The sequence below is a fragment of the Phyllopteryx taeniolatus genome, chromosome 1 (genome assembly GCF_024500385.1).
Source record: "Phyllopteryx taeniolatus isolate TA_2022b chromosome 1, UOR_Ptae_1.2, whole genome shotgun sequence".
In the NCBI taxonomy this organism is placed as follows: Eukaryota; Metazoa; Chordata; class Actinopteri; order Syngnathiformes; family Syngnathidae; genus Phyllopteryx; species Phyllopteryx taeniolatus.
The window spans coordinates 43,231,713-43,253,507 of record NC_084502.1 but is presented as its reverse complement, the minus strand read 5'-3'; the positions used below and the strand labels follow the sequence as shown (position 1 = coordinate 43,253,507).

The 21,795-nt window shown below is 41.8% G+C and overlaps 1 protein-coding gene across 3 annotated transcripts; it reads left to right on the top strand.

The window, feature by feature from the left end:
* The first annotated feature begins 240 nt into the window (after positions 1–240).
* rp1l1a (rp1 like 1a) lies at positions 241–21,698 on the top strand. Of its 3 annotated transcripts, none has more exons than XM_061797591.1 (8): positions 241–373; positions 5,077–5,329; positions 6,013–6,405; positions 6,717–6,981; positions 7,073–11,103; positions 11,226–12,104; positions 13,646–14,503; positions 18,181–21,698. In XM_061797591.1, exons 2-8 carry the CDS (start codon positions 5,096–5,098, stop codon positions 18,403–18,405), a joined length of 6,885 nt encoding a protein of 2,294 aa, XP_061653575.1. In that variant the 5' UTR covers positions 241–373; positions 5,077–5,095; the 3' UTR covers positions 18,406–21,698. The 3 variants fall into 3 exon arrangements, with proteins under 3 accessions (XP_061653575.1, XP_061653559.1, XP_061653568.1); XM_061797575.1 differs by lacking the exon at positions 241–373 and adding an exon at positions 3,062–3,255; XM_061797584.1 differs by lacking the exon at positions 241–373 and adding an exon at positions 3,287–3,494.
* The last annotated feature ends 97 nt before the right edge of the window (positions 21,699–21,795 follow it).

The following is a 21,795-nucleotide window of genomic DNA, read 5'->3' as shown; positions in this document are numbered from 1 at the left end:
TGAGAGAATCTATACTTTTTTATTTAGACTAAATACAGTACACTTGAATAACTGCTGAGTGGGTCAAATAATTATTATATTATAATATAATTTTAAATCTCTGACCAAGAAGGTCCTATTTTATGGTCTCTTCTTTTGTAAGCAAGTAAGTGAGGAGCATGCCGTTTTATTTGGAAGGGCTAGATTGTAGCGCTTCCGGCAAAACTGTCTATGCACCAGTTCACTTGACGAATCTCAGGTGCTCCTCTTATTTGCGATCTCCGGAAGCGAGAGAGAAGAATGTACGACGGTCCAAAGCTCAGTTCGTCTTTTCTCCATTGTCAATACTGTTTCAGTGCACAATTGCCCTTTGCAGTTGGGTTGCGTCCATGTGGTAAGAATAATCTTACTTATTTTGATTTTTCCATAAACTACTATAGTGGGACGGTCTAAGCAATCAGTTATGGAGAGGTCAGTAGCACTTGCCACTTACAGTATGAGGGATAAACGTTGACCGGGAAAAAATTAATTTGATGCTCTTTTGGACCAGAATTATTGGAGTAGTTAATAACCTCGAAAACCTAAAACTAAAAATATAAACAAAGACAAAAGGAGCAGAGTAAGGACTACCATCTACATACCCAAGAGAATTAACTCATAAGGTGTGAGTACAAATCTGAAATGCAACCGAAAACAATGAGGTGCACTGTACGCGTTTAAAAAAAAAAAACCTATGGAAGCCATATATATATATATATATATATATATATATATATATATATATATATATAACACCATCAGTGGTAGTATGTGTTCAATTACAATAAAATGTTTATTACTGTTGAAAAACAACATCGGAAGTAGCAGGTAAACACACTGTTAATCCAACCTGAAGAGATGTTAGTTGCAGTTTATTCAAATAAATTGTGAATGCATTTGTCATTACTGTATTATTATTATTTGCCATACCATAATGGTTGTTTTATGTTTGTTTATTTTATCCATCATTAATTTTACCTGGAACATTGACAAGAAACAAAAGGAATTTAGGAAATTTGAGATTGATGTGTGAAAGGATTTGAGTATTGTTTTTGAATGCATTTTAGTATGGTGTGTGAATGGATGTGACATATTTACGTGAGCTTATTTGACCTGGATGTGTATGCGGTGTTTGACGTGTGTGTATAAGAACACAATTTACGTGTGTGTGAGCTACCATTTATACAATTTGAAAAGGAACTGATTTTAGGGTGTGTCAAAGTAAAACATGATATTGGCCAACAGCCATAAAGTACAATAGTAAGCCTAACTCCAGCAGCAGTTACGTAGCAATATACTGTATAGTATCGACATATATATTTATAATGTATATATGTTGTATACTTGATTGTGTTACAGTAACGCGTTTCCTCATTGACGTGATAAGGTTGCTTTTAATTTGTAAGTGCTGCAGGATATGACGCGCTGGCCTGCCAATCAGAAGCCGTGTCGTGGATGAGGCAGGGCTAGGCTCGTCTACCCAGAGCTAGACACCATTAATAGAACATGGATGCTGCCGAATTACAATATGAAATGAATGTAGTTCGTTGCAGACAGATGGCAGGATAGTCGCATATAAGATTCGCTGGTGTACCTAATGAGGTGTTTTAAAGGATTCAAGGAATTTTATTGTCATACCAATACACCGTTAAACACGGTATGGCACGAAATTCAATACCCGAGGTCCCAGGACTTGTGAAAACATACAAGTATTGTCTTTTTATTGTATGTTTTCGGATATCCACTTTAGGAGAAGGATGAAATTTAGCCACTGAGTTAGGTCTGGCATACTTAAATGAATGCCTTTTTGCCCATGCGTTGATTAATGAGGATTGTCCTAATCGAAGAAATAATTAAATCGAGGTACAGCTCTATAAATTAGATTAGTGTCAAAAGATTAATTTAGTTAGGAAGTTCAATTCAAAAAGTGAAACTCGTGTAATAGCGATGCACTACAGACTACACACACTCAGAGTGAAATATTACATGATATTCTATTTTTATTTCACTCTGTGTGCAGAGCATCTCTATAATATGAGTTTCACTTTTTGCATTGAACTACCTAACTTAATTAAGATTGACACGATTCGCCTGTGAGTGTGATTGACATGCGTGCGTGAATGTTATCGACATGCATGTGCGAGCGCCAATGACGTGTACATGTGTGTGATTGATATGTGCACATGAGCGCCAGTGACATGCTCGCATGAGCATTTGAGTAGTGCTTGTGAGAGCCTTTCAGTCGTGGATATGAGAGTGCTTGACGGGTGTTTATAAGAGCATTTAACAAGTGTTCATGAGCACGTTTGACTAGGGTTTATGAGAGCCTTTCAGTAGTGTGTGTGTGGGAGCATTTGAATAGTAAGTGTGAGAGCTAATCCTGAATAATGTCACTAACGGCCCCTCATACAGGACCAACTTCTCAAAGTAGCCATTTACATCCACATACCCTTTCAGCTCACGTTCCCTATTAGTGGGCCAAACAATACAACACTTGGTGAATTCTGCTTTGCAATTATAGTTAGACCCCACATTGAAGGATACAAACACGACGTTGCTATGAACGCTTGGCTGCAACAAGCCACAAGACACCATGATATCACCAAAGACCAATCAGAGCACAGCTGTTTTCCATATTTAAATTAAGAATAACAGCGATCCAATCAGAGCAAAGCTTTTTTACATATTGAATATTGAGAAATCTGGCCGTCTCAATCGCCAGGCCTAATAGACCAACAAGAATAGCTTGAAAAAGTGCATCCTGGTCATTAGTAACTCAAATTATCTTGCAAACCCGATAACAGGATATCAAAAAAGAAAAAAAATATATGGCATGGGACCTTTAAGATATGTTTAAAATAGCACATTATATGCATCAAATCCTGTCACATGGGAACGTCATTTGTCTTTCCACCATCTTGGCCTCACCATAGCAACCTCCCTCCTCCCTCCACACAGGTTCTTAAGCAGGCTTTTCTTTCTATACTTAGCCTCCTCCTCTTGTCTCTTCCATTACCCCTCCTCATGCTCCTCCTCCATTTTCCCGATTAGTGACTGCCATTTTAATGTAAGGGCTGAAGAAGCATCTTAGCTCATGACTCAAAGTGCAGAGATACAATAGCTTGAAAATAACTGTTAAAACTTGCTGTCTGATGTGACCGGTCAGACCTTTGGGTAGATCAAGCGCTTTCCACGACGGCATTTTCAAACTGTGTTTGGACCATGTTTCCTAAAAATGTGAGTGCCATATTTTTATTTTTTTATTTTTTTAAATTAGATCTTTGTAGAAAAACAGTGTGAAATGCAAGAAAAGAAGTTCCAATTATTGAAAACTGAAATGATAACGTAATTGTTTTATTGGATACGTTAATATGTCTGCGATTGTCTGGCGACCGGTTCAGGGTGTACCCTGCCTCCCGCCCAGAGATTGCTGGGATAGGCTCCAGCACGCCTGCGACCCGAGTGAGGATAAAGCGGTACAGGAAATGGATGGATGGATGGATGGATGGATGTTAATATGTTCAAAAAAGGCATCAACTGTCAATCCTATGGTAGTAGTGGGGTGTTACATGTAAATACGTAGAGGTAGGTAGTATTAGTTTTGAACAGCATCCATATTTTTTTTCATGCATTTTTCTCCGAGTTAGGCTAATGCTATAAATAACTGTGATTATCTTTGTTTTGGTTGTACAAGGGATTTATATAGAGTTTCTACTTTAGATGGTTTGCAGAATTACTCTTTATTCCTCTCCTTCACCCACATCTTCATAAACCAGTTCTAATAACAAGCAAAGGAAAACATGTGTTTTCCAAATGTGCCTCATGAGTAGCATGTTTGGTTTGTACCACTAAAGAAACAACTAAAACATTGGTAGGTGAAATTTAATTTCCCTTTAAAAAGAGAGCCTGGTGGTGTTTTAGGTGTAAGGGTGTTAGGAGGGATTAAGATGCTGAGTGTCACGTTTAGGTTGTCTGCAGCCAAGAGAAGTGATTTGCCCTCTTATCTCACCCAAGGAATGTTAAGGTCACTAATACACAGAGCTGTGTCAAAAACCTGTAAGATAATAGTTCTGATTTGATTGTATTAATTTGACAATATATTTATTAACGTGGTTGTAGTTTGAAGTGGTTAGTTTGAAATGCTAAGAGTTGTGTTTTGATTCTGTCATGTAGCTAAATAAGGTTGCTAAAATAGTAGAAATAGCTCTTAATATTATGGAGTGCAAACTACACCCACAATAAAAAAAATATTACATGGAGCCTTTTATTGCTATTAGAATCAGGTTAGAAGCCCAAACTGAATAAAAAGGCTGAAACCGAATGGAATTTATTTTGGTTTCACAGCAGTAGAATATTCCTTTCCCCAAACCGATCAAAAATCATGTATGTACGGTTCAATCGGAGTAGTCAAGACGGGTTCTGTCTGCTCATGCTCTTTCTTGATGTAAATGTGCAGTGACGTCATCGTTTCTGTACTTGAAAATATGGCGGCTTCAAAACAGCTGGAGCTCTTGTTTTTCAACTACTTGTAAATTGTTTTTATCAAGCTGTTGTTTTAATAAAATGTAAAATCAATCACTACTGCTGTGCTAAAGAGACAACTGATCTCCATCTTGATGAATAACATTATGATTACTTAGATCTGTGCATGTCACTCGTCTGTAAAATGGCTGTTTTGATTAAATGTGGTGCATGTAATAGATCACGTCACATTTAAACAGTTGACCTGAGATCTTCAATCGGAATGATAAAAAGTCTGCATGTAAACCCGGCTAATGTATTGTTTAATGAATACCTCATTGACAATTTCAATGAAAACTGAGCATTATTAAAATAGAGATATCAAATTAGAACTCATTAGATTGTGCAAGTGGTCATATTGCTGTTTTCGGTTGTGATTACAGTTTGAGTTTATTGACCAAAAAATATGTTTCATTCATTGCACGTTGGAAAATTCAACCAGATTAATAACTTGGTTATATGCAAAGAAGGAAATGTGACTGAACAATATCTCAAAAGTAATCTAGATTCAATGTTGCCCTTTACTGCAACCCTCAGGTGCGTGTGAAAGTGCAGCATGCAGTCTGTCCAAGAAGGGAGGTGGGAGCCTCAGCGTGCATCTAAGGATGCCTCGACACCCAGGCCTCGACCACCTTCTAATTCGCGCCTCGCCCACGTGGAGACCACCACACCAGCTAAGAGAATCACTTTCTACAGAAGCGGGGATAGCCAGTTTGGAGGTGTCAGGATGGCCATCCACAAGCGCAGCTTCAAATGCTTTGATGCCCTGCTGGATGACCTTTCACAAAAGGTTAGTAAGTGTCAAGTTTTAAAACGGGGAATGTATGATTACCTAGGCGGCACGGTGGGCGACTGGTTAGAGCGTCAGCCTCACAGTTCTGTGGACCCGGGTTCAATCCCCGGCCCCGCCTGTGTGGAGTTTGCATGTTCTCCCCGTGCCTGTGTGGGTTTTCTCCGGGTACTCCGGTTTCCTCCCACATCCCAAAAACATGCATGAATTGGAGACTCTAAATTGCCCGTAGGCATGACTGTGAGTGCGAATGGTTGTTTGTTCCTATGTGCCCTGCGATTGGCTGGCAACCAGTTCAGGGTGTACCCCGCCTCCTGCCCGATGACAGCTGGGATAGGCTCCAGCACGCCCGGGACCCTAGTGAGGAGAAGCGGCTCAGAAAATGGATGGATGGATGGTATGATTACCTTTGTTCCAAAGCAGTGGCATTAGGCATACAAAACCTTACCTCCATCCACTTTTATCTATTTTACTTTGGATTGAGCACTGTTGAGTCAATTTTAATCTTCCCTAGGGACAATCCACTTACGATAGTGCATACCTCCATTGCCTACTGCTCCAGAAAGTGTTTTTTTTTTCCGTATTGTTCTACTAACAAGTAGTAATAACATTCTTCCTTGATGGGTTGATAACAGCTAGACGTAACGTATACAGATGTGAAAAAATATTTAATCTCTGCATAGGTGCCCCTTCCATTCGGTGTTCGGACTGTGACCACCCCCCGCGGCACACACATCATCAAACATCTGGAGGAACTCCAGGATGGAGGCTGTTACCTCTGCTCTGACCGGCGCCAGCCTAAACCAGTCAACATGTTGCATGCCAGCAAACGGCAAAGCATTTGGCACCATCACAGCCGCATACCCCCGCAACCAGAAACCTTGTCCACGTCTTCATCTGGCCACCTCCCTCACAGGCATCGACAGATCCTTCTGATTAAAAACACAGATCCAGGGATGCGGAGAAATGTGGTACTGAGCAGGAGGTCAATCAGAAGCATGAGGGCCTTTCTTGAAGAGGTCTCTGAAGTGATGCAGTTCCATGTCCGAAAAATTTATACTGCAGATGGACGCAAGGTGAGAGATTAGGTCTACTTCTATACTTCAATAGCAGTCACTACTTAGATCTATGAAAACCCCCCTCCTGAATATGACAGATTTTTTTAAATATTCATTAAGATTCATGCATTATACACTGAGCAATTTAAAAAAAAAAGTTTTACAGCATTAACAAAGGCGAATGAATCCAGAATCCGCACGTGTATAACTGCATACTGACAAACAGACACTGTAAACAAAACCTCCTTGGCAATGGTATTCATAGTTCAGATTTTGTCTTACCTTAGTTACATTTTGGAGACGACTAAAGGCTGTAAAATTGTCCCTAGGTTGACAGTGTTCAAAGTCTGATGACCTGCCCTGGAGTTTTGGTGTGTGTCGGCAGAGAGGCCCTCAGTCCGTTGCTGTTGAAGTTCCTGAGTAAGAGCTCAGAGGAAAAACTGCCTGTTTTGAGCAGCAGGTCCCCTGGTCTTGGTCCCAGGACTCCTGGAAATGGGGCTCGATCCCCTGGTATTCAAGAAGCAAGATCATCCCCTTATGGAGCTCAGTCCAGAGCCAGTGAGTTCAGTGAAGGACAAGAGAGCAAGAAAAGTGGTAGGCTATCAGTTATTTACATACATATGCAGACACATGAATTTAAAACACAGCACTAATTACTGTTTGATTTTTCACTCTCTGCTTTCAGTTAACTTTGGTCTGGAAACAAAAAAGAGCATCATCCACCCTCGGTCTGATTCATCAACCCGATCCACTCGATTTTCATTGTCCTCAGAGAAGTCCTTTGGCAATGGTGTAAGAGCACACTTGGAGCAGAGACCACCTATATTGAATGATGACATTGAAAAGCGTGTCCTAGTCAACAAGGATGGCAGTCTTTCCGTGGAAATGAAAGTGCGTTTTCGCCTCCGCAATGATGAGACCTTGCAGTGGTCCACGCAGATTGGAAAATCGCCCTCTCTGACAAGTGACTGCTGCCCTCCAACCCATCCCCACCACCCTTACTTACAAAATGACCAATCAGAAAGCTGCTCTGATTGTGCAACATTTGACCGAGATTATATGAACTATTCCAATCAATCGCTCCATCATGCATTGGATGTAAGCCAGTGCCCCTGTTGTTACCAGATGCAAGGACAGCAGTACAACCTCTGGGAAAACCCAATAAAAAGCCATAAGCACCCACCCATCCCACCCCCATATATATCTAGCCACACTCACACTACAATCAGACAGTCACATTCCTCTTGCTCGTCCTCATCTTGTAACTCGATGAGAGTAGTGCGTTGCCAAGCAAAATTCTCCAACTGTGGAAGAGTTTCTGATTCAGAGCAGAGCCAGTTTGTCCAAGAGGAAACATGTGTGATGGAACAGGTAGAGCGAAGCGTAGCGATGGGACCGAATGAAGACACTAACGAGGTGTGTATGAGGAGCAGGTGCTCCAGTCGGAGTGAAGTGGTCACCCTGGATGGCAATGTGAGATCTCTTAGCGAGAGGTCAGTTGTAGATGAGCCGATGGAGGAAGAGGTGGATCACCCACTGTCTAGAGTCACCAGCTCCTCACATGTACTACAGTCATTCAAAGAAGACCAAGATGTTGATGATGACCTACCACCGAGAGCTTCAGAGTGCTCCCATAGAACTAAGTCATCCCTGAATGGTCACTTGAACGCTAATCGGCCAGTCAGCCACTCAACTGAGCTGGACAAGCCAGAGGACCAGGACGATAAAGGAAGTGGAACAGCATCTCCAGTCACCTCTTGTCTATGTGGAGCTGCCACCCCTCACATAGCAAGCGAAGCAGCTGAGCTAGATCAAACTCATAGATTCAGCTCCAATGTAAGTAGAGCCTCTTATAGGGCCACCAAAGTTGTGAACCAAACAAATGAGAGTGAACAGATACAGAGCATTGTTGAAGCTTTATCTGGCACCACTGGCCAGTCTGGGATGTCGAGTGTATGTCCTAATTGTGGGGGCTACAAATGGGTAGTCACCTCCAATAGCAGTAGTCGAGTTTCACAGAAATCATGTCGTACTCCTCAAGCTCCGTCAAACCTGACTTCATCTCTCGAAAACCAAGAGAATGACAATTACTGTACGAACGATGATGCTTTGTCTACACAATCCAACAAAACAAATCTCACAGCACATGGATCTGTCATACAAGATGTCCTGGAAAGTAAAGCATCCAGTGCCATATCCAGAATGTCCAGTCCTGAGCTAACAAAAAAGGAACAAGAAAGAGCCACCACGGCTATAACCCACAAGTCCAACACATCACAGAAATCTGTGTCTACTGGTGCCACAACTGAAAATAAGATGGAGAGAAGCTCCAGTGCTGTGTCAGGACAGTCCAACAAGTCCAACTTCAGTGGCACAGTTAAAAGATCTCACATCACAACAACAGAGGAAGCAGAGGGAGGAACCTGTGACAAAAGAGAAGCAAAACCTTGTATTTCACCTAAGACTGTCTCAGGTATCAGGATGAACTCTCCAGCTGACAATACAGCCTTGGAAAACACAAACAGTAGATCTCATAGTTGTCTTTCTGGAAATTCAAATGCTTCTATCAAGTCTGGCAAGGAAGACAGACCCAACAGTGTCCTCTCAACTGAATCATCAAAGTCAAATATATCAGGAAAGTCCAAAATATCTTGCCACAAGTCCACAAATAGTCAATGTGCAATAGATGAGCCAAAAGTGGTACAACCAAATGAAAAGGAAGAAACAGACATGTGTCTTGAAAATCAAAAAATTGGAGACAACAAACCAGACTGTAATACAGCCGAAGAAAGGGCAACCAGTGCTTTGTCTGCAAACTCAACAACCTCTTGTCAGACAACTTGCACCGCAGGATCTCCCAATCTAAAGGAAGCCAATGTTTCCTCTATTGAGGGGAATGGAAATAAGTCAAATGATGCTAAAGAGCAGGTGGTCAGTGCCATCTCTATGAAGTCAAACTCTTCATTGGGCTCCTGTGCCTCTCAGAAGTCAGTTTCTACCAAGCATCTAAAATCAGCATCCCAAAGACCAAATGTAGTCACCATTAAAACCCCAGAAAGGGTTGATAAGGTTAGTGAGGCAACAGAGACAACCCAAAAAAATGGCAATGATTCTGTTGTAGGTGAAGAGGTGGAAGAAAGAAATGCCCAAAGTAAAACCTCTGGTCACGCTTACGGTCAAATGTTGTCACCCACTGGAATAAGCTCATCCCAGGCCCATTTCCAGAAAGCGAGGGCTGCATCGCCCAGCATTTCTAGTGAGGTAAGTGGTCAGAGTGCCTTCTCAGTTCACTCAGTAACTTCTTCTAAATCTGGAAGTTATAAATGCCAATGTGTTGTAGCTTTGACACTTGAAGAGGGAAAGAAAAAAAGGGTGGGAGAGGAAAATGAAGCAAAGAAAGATGGAGACAAAATGGAACTAAATGACATAGAGGGCTCAAGAGGCACAGAGCAACTAAGTCAAAACTCATCTGGGTCCATCTCTCTTGGGCTGCCCGATGACCATGAAATGTGTGACGCAGACAGCTGCAAGTCTTGCATGTCATTGCGTAATGACAATCACAACAAGGATAGACTGAGGACAGCAACTCCAAATGTCCAGTCAATATTGTCTCATCAGTCCAAAGTCGAAGAAAGTCCGAAAGCAGGCGATGTCCCTACTATTGAAGCACCTGGATCTGATGGGGATGTTGACAACCACCCTAAAAACTATATTTTTGCCAGCCCAGCCTCAAGCTGTAACATTAAAAGGATCAACAACAGGACCTCATCTTCCCTGTCATCAGCTAGTGCCAATGTTAAAAATTCTAAGCTTTCTCAACAATCTGATGGAGATGTGAAAAATGTTGATCCTGACAACAATGGCTCCAAAAAATCAGCAAGTAGAGCCGAAGAAAAACAGAATAGTCTCATCAACAAGGCAGCTGGTGGACACTCCAGTGGACTCTGTTCCCTCACGAGTGACTTGGCAGCTGATGCAAAAGTGAATGGCTTAAAAGAAGATGGTATTGTCAAAGCGACTGACAGTGGCAGTGTCCAGTCTGGCAAAACATCCAGTTCTTCAAAGAAAGTGATGTCAGTCAGGTCCTCAAGGCAAGGCAACTCCAGACGGTGCAGTAAAGAGACATGTGGTGAAAGTACCATGTCTGCTACTGATATTCTCATGGACACTAAGGCCATGCGTCAACATTGTCACCAGTCTAGAAAGGCAAGCAAAGCCAGCAACGAACAGCATGTTGAGAAAATCAGGAGGCATCAGATAAAGTGGAACCAGAAGGATCAGGGTGAAGGGACAGAAGTGACCCCTGCATGTCTGCCCAACGCTTCGCCCAGTGAAGTTGTCAGTGATTGGTTGCGTAGCATTCCTTCCAACAGCAATATTATCGCCCTTGATGAGCTCACTGAGGATGGGCCTGGCAAAGAATTGATGGCTAAAGTTGAAGCGGACGTAACAGAATCAAATGAGGAACACACTCAGACGGATAAATTAGACAAGACAGAGAACGTTGGGGATGACAAGAAAGAAGAAGAATGTGCAGCAATAGATGAAGGAAAAAATCCAGATCTGACTGCAGGTATTGGGGCAATAGAAGCTTCTCCCCAGCCCAGCTCTCCGTTTATTAGTGGAAAGGCATTGCCTAAGAACTGGCGTTCTTCAGCTGCAGTGATGAAGGTTCTTCTCAGCTCCTCTCTGGGACGATGTAGAAGCTTGCCTGAGGTATAGTATGCTAAATAATACTAAACATTGCTTTGTTTGGAGTAAGTAGTGGATAGTTATGTTTGTGTAACAGAGAAATGCAAGAAATGTTCTGAATTTTCAGAAATTGTTGTGCTCTATAGGTGTCTCCAGTTTATGGCCGCAGACTAAGCACATCAGCCAAGGGCCTCCTTGACTGTTTGGCCCAGCTTCAGCTCATTGAGCCCGTGGGGGGTCAAGGTTGCAACAAAAATGAAGACAGAAGCCGGCAGTATGGGGACATTATAGCCATTCTTCAATCCCTTTGGATCACTGAACCTAAGGACATTGAGACCAAGGACACTGGCACAGAACAAGGGACCCCACCAAGGTCTTCATCAGGGGTAGGCATGAGCAGTGGCTCTGGTGGCTCAGGGAAGGACCATGACCATCAAGGAGGAGATGAAACACTCCCCAAAGTGTCATCACATGAGGATGAGGCTGTGGAGAAGGGTTTAGGGGATGGAATAGAACCACAAACCTTGGAAATTAAGGAGGTATTTTTAAAAGAACAACCTTATCACAGTGAGGAGCAAATTCAAGTCCCTCCAATTCTGGAAAGTCCAAAAGAAGGGAACCCCTCATCATCTGACAAAAGCTCAGCCAACAATAGCTCCAACTTCAGCTCAACAACACCTCCAACAGTTTTAAAAGCATCATTTTCAAATAAACCGTCCCAAGATCCCGATCCAGTGTGGGTCTTGCACCTCCTGGAGAAGCTGGAGAAGGAATTCATGAACCACTACCTTGATGCCATGGCAGAGTTTAAAGTCCGTTGGGACCTTGATGACAGCCTCATTCTGGACACAATGATCTCAGAGCTGAAGGATGAGGTGAACCACCGAATCCAAAGCAGCATAAAGCGGGAAATGAGTAAGATCCAGAGTCGATCTGGCCGAGGCGGTAAATCACCACGGCCTCCAAAGGGGGCAAATCTATCCAGGGAGTCCACAATGACAGAGAAGCGCCGACGAATGCTGAAGGTAAATCGTGCACAATTCAACTCTCCACTAATGCAAATCAAACTCACTTTATGAGGCAGATTTTTCAATTTCAATGTGGCCAAAATACAAAAAACATATATGTATTTGCTTTCCTACTTGTTGGCAAAACTATGTCCGTCTAATACATATTATACTCAATGACTTGCACAGTCTCATCAGATACCTTTAAGAGCTGTATCAAAATTCTGTCTTTGCAAAGATATTAATACTCAGATTTTATTAATGTTTTAGGAAGGTTATTATTGTATTGCTACGTCCCAGGAAGTGCATGTCTCGAGCACATCTTCCTCACAATTAAGAGTTCAGGGTTCGAAGCTCAGCTCTGACCTATGTAGTTAAATAAGGTACCCAATCAATACTGAGCAGTATTAACTTTGTAAAGGCAGAATTTTTTTTATGCCGCTCGTCCATTGGATCTCATTGGGTATCAGACGCATTTTGTCGTGGGCCATATAGTTACGGGTTCCCTCAGAGGTCCGTTATGACTGTGATCGACTCATCATTTTATTATATTAACACAATAAACTGATAAATTACTAGTTCTGAAATAAAAATTCAAGGAAAATAGTTTTCTCAGCTATTGTTCAAGTTACTGTAAAAAGGGTTTGATAACAAAAAAAATGCTTGCAATAACCCAATATTATTTTTGAAATTTTGAAATTTTGGTTCAAGTTTGAGCAAGAATCATGGAAGTTGACACACGATTTGTATTCGCGAGCCACATATGTTGTGGTGGGCTGGATCTGGCCCCCGGGCCTTGACTTTGCCATGTCGGGATTAGATGATGCAAGAGGTCATTAAATTGCGAGTAGGTGTCTTATGCCTGGATCAAACTACACGACAAAGTTGGTCTTGTTGGTCCTCACCATTGCTCGGGAGAGGACGTTCATTCAAGCATAGAGTTATGGTCACTTATTTTTAATACGATACGGCTCGCAAGCAGGCAACAAAACATTATTGAGGCCTAGCAAGCTAGTGCTAGCACTAACGGTTGTACGTAAACATGCCGCCGTTATGTTGAATCATGCTCTAAAGCTTCGGTTTACATTGGTTTGTGCGCGTGAATAAATGTTGGCAACATGTGCAAGTATGTTGACAACGGCAAGGATGGGTGGGGCGAAGCGCCGGTCACAATACGCAATCCTATTGGTTGACGTCAAGGTGCGCTGTTGGAGAGTTGTTGCTGATATCTCACACTACACGAAAGATATCCAAAAAAATCAAACATGCTAGACTTTTCATTTTGGCGTCGAAAGACTATCGTAAGGCCAAATCATTGGTCGTGGATTATGTCACACAACAAGAAGGTTTGTCATTCCTGACCAAATATGTCAGGCCCGATCTAGAAAATCGGCATTGATAGCTAATCGGGCCAATATCGGGGCTAAAATCCTGTAGTTTGATCTAGGCATTACAGTGAACTGACATATGTGGTTTGTGATGAAACAGTTTTTCTACACTATAATTAGCAAGAGTTTGCTGCAGAAAAGTTGGACATTGTTGTATTATTTAATTATCAGGTCATGAAGAACCAGTCAGTTAAAACTGCCGACTCCTTCAGCGATGGCGAGATGACAGCCGAGTTCAGTGACCAACGAAGTGACGACGATTACTGCCCATGTGATGCTTGTGTACGCAAAAAAATGGCTGTAAGGCCTCTCAAAATGAACCCTGCGGCAGTTGACGCTCCTGTGATGATGGAGTTTGATCTTCTTAAGATACTACAGCTCAAGAAGACCCCAGCAGCTGTCCCTTCATCTGTGTCACAGCCTAAAGATAAGTGTGATGACAGTGTAGTCATTGAGGAGGAAGTGAGGAGTTTAGAGGTTGTACAGGAGGAAGAGGAGGACGAGGAATCAAGCGAGGATTTCAAAACGAGTTTAGAAGAGACAATTCCCGAGGATGATGATGAGGATGCAGATGAAGAGGTGAAATGTGAGGGTGATGAGGGGGAAGATGAGGAAGTAACAGGGGGCAGGGAAGCTGGCCACTCACAGATCAGCGGGGAGAAATTGTGCACGAGGGAAGAAACACCAGAGGAGGCTGACAAAACTAGTGATAACATGGGAGGTAAAGGGGAGAAGGAGACTGAAGATGAAGCCGAGACAGCAGAGGAGGGGGTTGGGACAGTATATAATGAAGAGGATTCCGAGGGCGACAAGGTTGATGGAGTGGCTACAGAGGAGGAAGAGCAAAAGGTTACCCAGGACTCTACAAATCAAGATCTTGAAGAATCAACACTTTTGGAGGAGAAGGAAAACACCAGTGCTTCAGCAGGAGCAGAGAATGAAGATGAGCAAGAGGAGGAGGAGAATGATGGTAGTGGAGAGTCTCAAGAAGAAGGCGAGTCGTCACAGCAAGAAAGAGCCTCACAGAAGGTTAGGATACACTGGACACTGAAATAGTGAAAACAAAAAAAGTCCATATGCACCTGCACATGATATTGTATTTGAAATATTTTATGAGTAATTTACCTATTTAATTTAACTTACCTTTATAAATCAAAATTTGTGTAATACATTTTCATTAATGAAACATTTAGGTTAACTACATTAAGGTAAAGTATTTTTTAATGAAGTCTTCTTAGTAGAATGCAGACCAAATCATTTAAGCAGATTGTTTTTAAAACAGCTATTGTATTGGATCAATTGGATTACTCTGTATATTACATACAGGTGTACCAAGTGGGGGTTTTCCATGGACAAAAATAGTGGTACACCAACATATGTAGCATGCCTACCAGGAAAATCACAGTTGTCTCCCTGAAAGTGTCTCTTCCCATCAGATTCTTTAAAGGAGACATTATGCATTTGCATTGAAACTGTGACCATGTGTCTTAATAATATATCTTTGACATCTTTTTTTTTTGGGTCACAATTCCCCAGGAGCATTGAAGGATTGATGTCTTACTTAATGAATTAATAATAATAATACGGAAGGTTAGGATGCACTATATATTAGGTTAGGATACACTATATATTACTTTTATGATTGGCTGCCATTCTGTGCTTACGACCACCAGCAAACAGCCAACCATATTCATTCATAGGAAATTTGGGTTAAAATGTCTTGCCCAGGGACACAACAATAACATGCGCTCGGACGGCGATACGAACCAGTGACCCGCCGGTTACTGGTTACGCTTTCCCTCTGCGCCACGGCGCCTGTACTTTACTGTCTCATTCAAGCTTCATTGTAATTACCCTGTTTTGCGGGGGTGATTCAGTCTCATGCAAATGAGCCAGCACACTGCTACTGCGGGACCAATGCTGAGTACAGTTTTCGTTACCATGTCGACGCTACGGGGTATTGAGCGCAAACTGCCAGGTGCACACAAGCCTCCACAAAGATAGCCATTTTTACTCGTGCAGTCAGCAGTTCATCACTCGCTAATTAGTATGCTGATATATTTATGTGGATGCGGAACAGTTCATGTCATACATTTGCCAAGCAAATTGTTGCAAGGCTGAATTTGTTCCTGAAAACCCAATGAAAAAAGGCCATATGGCAGCCACAGCCACGAGGCTGTTTCAACGGCAAAGTAAGGCTGATGTTGCTGTACCACTAGACAGACAGCAGGCAGGAAAAGGAAGTCAGAGTTGTCCAAAACGATTCAAAATGCCCCAATCAACATTTGCCATGTGGCCTCTTGAGTATTCAGTATATTACCACTCCTGTTTGAGAACATGACCAAGGGGGTCAAGTCCACCTCAAAGGGGAATGTGACCTACTGCAGTCTAAATGCTAATTCTAAGCCAGCAAGGGAAACTAATCTCACTATCCAATTAGAAAGACTGAACAAATCCATTTTCGTTAACAGCAACGACTTGCCTCCACTGCTAGATGTATGACTTGCAACTTTTCTTTTCTTGCTGCCATTATTATATTGAATATTGAATGAATATTATTGGTGCCACTGGAATATTACTAACAACCACAGGTGGGAAGAGTACTAAAATACTGTACTGCAGTAAAAAGTACTTCAAATTAGTCAAATTAAAAAAAAATAACTAAGAAATAACAGATTGCGTATAGATTACTTGTTACTTTTTATGGGCAGTCTCTTGCAAAAAAAGAGGAAATTCTGAAACTGGGTGTTTTTTATGTAGCAACACAACATCAGACTTATAATAAATAATGTATTAATAACAAAGTGTCAAACTGCACTTGCACTTGATAGCACAGCCCAAAAGCAAAATAATCAATAATAAACAAAACATCTGACTTGATGAAAGAGAGAGAAGCTGCATAGTTTGAACAAAGGATTATGTAAGCGTACTTACCTACCTCGTACCTTAATGAACTTACCTCGACATGCTTGTGCAGGTTCGACATTGAATTCTTTTATAGTAAGCGGACGCTATTTGCAGGGGAGAGAGAGTCCTGCCGCGAACAGTGAAAATCTGCGAACTGATGCCCCCCCAAAAGATTTGTAATTGCCAGGATAGCAGCTAATCACTTTTTTCTATTAGACAAGGATATGGCCTGATTAAACAAAGCTCCTCCTCCCTCTTCGATATAGTTGTTTGGCTCCAAGAGACCAAAAGCTGAAAATATAAATAAAGCAATATTTTTATATGAGACATGGATTTGGCCTGAGCACAAAAACAGTGAGTAGGTGAATTTTTCAGCAAACGACAGAGGATGGGTTCCCACAAAAAGTCTGTGAGTAAGCGAATTAGCGAATGCAGAACCACGAAAATATGGGGGTTCACCATATGATGAATTTTCTCTCCCTTTGGGCAAACACAGTTTACACTGCATAATGTACTGCAACTATTGCCTTGTATTAAAACTTGAGTTGGTCTCTTACATGTGACCGTGGTTTTGATGCATCAACTTTTGGAGAGATGGAGCAATATTGGCAGCCACGTGCACAGACGTTTTATGGGGGCAGGTGCTCAATAGGGGTGCTACGATACACAAAATTCACGGTTCGGTTCGATACTTAAGTGTCACAGTTTGATATTTTTTTTCAATATAAAAAAGAAAAATTTGCTGGCCTTTTTAAACATTTTTTTTTACTGAATTTACCAACTGTAAAAATAATCTTAATTAAAAACAAGTATGTATCTTCTGTGGTGCATTCTTAGCAACAGAGTATATTTGACAAATATATAGCTCCTTAGAAAGTAAAAGTTATATCATAACTAGCCCAGCCGTGACAGCATTATCTATATTGCTGGCATTGTCAGTTGTCAGAGGTGTAGTTACAGGTACATCTCAATTAAATTAGAATAGTGTCAAAACCTCCATTTACTTTGGTGAAAAAGTGAAACATGTCCTGATTTTTTCAGCCATTTTATTAATACTATAATTTTGATGATTATAGTCTAAACACCCCTGTTCAAATGGCAGGTTTTTGTAATAATGTACAAAAATGGGACCAAGATCAATCATTTTAAAACACTTTTTCAATATTAGTTGACCTATAACCTGTACAACTCCATTAAAATACAATACAATATTTAACACAGGGGAAGTAAAAATAAACAACTTAAATAACGTGGCTGCACAAGTTCACATGCCCTCATAAATCTGGACATGACTGTATTCAGAATGAAGCGATCACATTCAAACTCGTGTTAAATGGGAGCCAAAACACAACTGCCATCATTTAAAGTGCCGCTGATTAAGCACTAATAAATCGGTCATTTTTTTTGTCACATCTTACAACACAACCCATGGTCCGCAGAGAGCTTCCGCAGCATCAGGGGGTCTCATTGTCCAAATGTGTAAGTTAGAAGTAAGGTACAAAAATTTCAAAGCATCAATGTAATTTATCATATCATATGTTTAATTCTCCCAAGGACTCTAATAAATGCCTGTCAGATATAAAAACACTTCGGGTGGAATTGATGACACAGAGGGTAATTGTTATGTGTTTTAAACAATGGTGAATGAAGAAAAAAAATGGGCTGCAGCAAAAAGGGCACTTTTTTCATCCAGGGCAAAAGGGCAGCTGCCCGAACACCACTTGGGGTCTATGTGTGCATGTGCCTGAATATTGGTGTTGAAATTGTCACCTGACCACTTTTTTTTCTTGAACTGACAGCGTCATAGTTCAAACTGGGATGTCTTTGTGACCGAGGGCGAGAAAGCCGATGCTGAAGACTCAAGCACTGACGCTAAACATCCAAGTGACAACAGCCCAGATGAGTCAGAATACAAGACTCACGGTGGTGAGGATGTGGACGGGAGCACAACAGCAGATGGCGCTCTGCTGCATCAGTTCACCAGGATTTCAGTGGAGTCCCAGCAGGGCTCCTTAGAAGACTGAGACCCCCCATCAACTGAAACATTGAACTTGAATCAACACTTTGTAACTCTTGGCTCTTTCTCTCATTCAAAGACTGATTAGAACAAGTGGACACGCCTGAACACTTGATGCACTTTATCTCTCTGCTGTGGGAGTCTGAGTGATATGAAACTTGAAGTTGTATTTTCTAAGAATGCAGACGTAGTATTTCAAGGATAAGAATGTTTTAAACTAAACTTTTATATTTAATAATTTATATCCATATAGATCTCTAGGTACGGTTTTAGTTGCCATAGTTTTTATTTATTATTTTTGCGTGTGTATTCTGTGAAACATTTCTCTATATCACTAGCACATTGCTTTTGAAGGGTCAAATGTTACCGAACTAGTGGAACAGCAGCGTGACATGTGTTACTGATGCCTTACCGTATCCGTGGCTATACAGTATGAGGGTGGATCCACAGAAACAAGGACACGTCGCCATGTTCAAGTAGATGGGCTCCATGCTCTCTCTGCAGATATGTTGACGATGACAGATGATGTATCTGGCTCTGCTCCTGAGCTTGCCAAGGGGGCGGAAGAGTGTGCTGCTATCAGTGTGTTTGCGTAGGCATCAGGGTGTCACAAAGTGCACCTCATGTCCCAAGCGTGATCCATCCATCCATTTTCTGAACCGCTTCTCCTCACAAGGGTCGCAGGAGTGCTGGAGCCTATCTCAACTATCTTCGGGCAGGAGGCGGGGTACACCCTGAACTGGTTGCCAATCGCAGGCCCAAGTGTGATGAAGACATGAATATCATGTTGATACAGATAAAAGCAATGCAACATTTTATTATTTATTATTTTGTCCGTCATTTGTACTAAAACAAAAGGTTACATATGCTCAACTTTCAAAGGACCTTGGCATATTGTTTGCAGGTATTGTAGGCCTGTTCTGCTGTCATTAACAGGATAGCGGTCGGACCCAAATGCAAGATGTAAGCGTTCCAAAAAACAAACTGTTAAATAACACGTTTGACTGGGTACACAGGTAGTGAGTCAGTGAAGGCAAAGGTATTAAAAATGTGACAGTCAAATAAACAAGCAGGGTCAGAGATTACTTGAATAAGTGGCGTGAAAAAAAGAATGCTGGAAAGTGATGATGGGGTACAATGAAGTGGCAATGAGACAGGCTGAGTCTCAATGTTAAATATACTGAACAAAAATATAAACACAACAATTTAGTTTTTGGCAAACAGTTCAGGGTGTACCCTGCCTCTTGCCTGCCGTTAGCTGGGATAGGCTCCAGCATACCCGTGACCCCACTGAGGATAAGCAGTGTAGAAAATGGATGGATGGATGGATGAAATTGAAGACTTTTTCTATTTGTTCACAAATCTGTCCAAATCTGTGTTAGGGAGCGTGTTTCCTTTGCCAAGAAAATGCATCCACCTCACAGGTGTAGCATATTAAGATGCTGATTAGAAAGCATCATTATTGCACAGGTGTTTCTTTAGGCTGCCTACAATAAAAGGCCATTCTAAAATGTGCAGTTTTATCACATAGCACAGTGCCACAGATTTTTGAGGGCACATGCATTTGGCATGCTGACTGCAGTGATGTCCGATACAACTGTTGCCCATGAATTGAATGTTCATTTCTCAACCATAAACCTTTTCCAAAGACATTTCAGAGAATCTGGCAGTACATCCAGCCGGCCTCACATCCTCAGACCATACGTAACCACACAAGCCTTGGACCTCACATCCAGCATTTTCACGTTCGAGATTGTCTTAGACCAGCCACCCAAAAAGCTGCTGCAACAATTTCTGCACAAAATGTTATAAATTCTCAGGGAAGCTCATCTGTATGCTCATCGTCCTCATCGGGGTCTCGACCCCAAGGAATAGGGCCTTACACAAAATGTTATTTGGAGGTGTCTCTCCTCTCCCGTCCCGATTTTAGGTGGGTTGCGGACAGGTAGTAAAAAAATGTATAGCATAATTCAGATTGTCAAAACTAGGGATGGGCGTGTACCGGTAACAGGTATCGGTATGTGGCCGATACTGGCCTTATTTCAAGGTAATGGGTACTAAGGAAGGCTATCAATACCAGCCACTGATACTTATAGGAAAAAAAAAATCTGACATTGAATAAATCCTCCTCACCCGTAGTTGGCGCTACACTGCAGCGGTTTAACACATTGACGAATCAGTATGTGCGTCAGAAAGAAAGACAGAAGGTCTGTTTCATTGTCCATCCATCCATCCCTTTTTCTGAGCCGCTTATCCTCACAAGGGTCGCAGGAGCCTATCCCAGCTATCATCGGGCAGGACACATACAACAAGCAACCAGTCGCACTCACATTCACACCTACGGGGCAATGTAGAGTCATCAATTAACCTACCATGCATGTTTTTGGGATGTGGGAGGAAACCGGAGTGCCCGGAGAAAACCCACGCAGGCACGGGGAGAACATGCAAACTCCAAACAAGTTTATTTGAAATTGTATTTATCAAAAGTACTGATGACATCAGTACTTGGTAAGAGTGAATACTCATACTGGTATCGGTCTAGAAAAAAAGTAATGCCGAACATCCGTAGTTAAAACTGTTAGTTCGTAAGTACTTGGTTTTGGACCGAACGAAAAACAGTTTAAATCCCACTGCAGACTGAATGACATATGGAAATACATAGTAAGTAGTAGTTAATAGTAGTTAGCTAGTCTACTTCCTGAGAACTATTGGTTGAGTTCAGGAGTGAAACACCATTTGTTTACTCCATTCAATTTGGGGATATAATTAATATAATAAAACAAGGAAACAGAAAATATAAACGCTTATATTGTTTATTATTTATTATACTGTGAAGGTGGTTTTAAATACATTAGTATTTTTATGTATCCATTAATTGATGGTTTTCTTTCATTGTGTTGGCTACACACACCGTACACCAAGGTGATTATAGTAAACGAAACAAACAAAATAAAATTAAACCTGAAAAACATTTTCGTGAGGGAAACAAAACAAAAACGAGAATGTATTTAATCCATCCATCCATCCATTTTCTGAGCCGCTTCTCCTCACTAGGGTCGCGGGCGTGCTGGAGCCTATCCCAGCTGTCATCAGGCAGGAGGCGGGGTACACCCTGAACTGGTTGCCAGCCAATCGCAGGGCACATAGGAACAAACAACCATTCGCACTCACAGTCATGCCTACGGGCAATTTAGAGTCTCCAATTCATGCATGTTTTTGGGATGTGGGAGGAAACCGGAGTGCCCGGAGAAAACCCACGCAGGCACGGGGAGAACATGCAAACTCCACACAGGCGGGGCCGGGGATTGAACCCGGGTCCTCAGAACTGTGAGGCTGACGCTCTAACCAGTCGGCCACCGTGCCGCAGAATGTATTTAATGAATAATGAAAAAGAAAC

Excerpts from the sequence above, each read along its gene's own strand:
- rp1l1a (XM_061797591.1), top strand. The coding sequence starts at position 5,096 with ATGCAGTCTGTCCAAGAAGGGAGGTGGGAGCCTCAGCGTGCATCTAAG. Across the intron at positions 12,105-13,645 it reads AGCGCCGACGAATGCTGAAG|GTCATGAAGAACCAGTCAGT; the intron begins GTAAATCGTGCA and ends TTTAATTATCAG. Across the intron at positions 14,504-18,180 it reads AAGAAAGAGCCTCACAGAAG|CGTCATAGTTCAAACTGGGA; the intron begins GTTAGGATACAC and ends TTGAACTGACAG.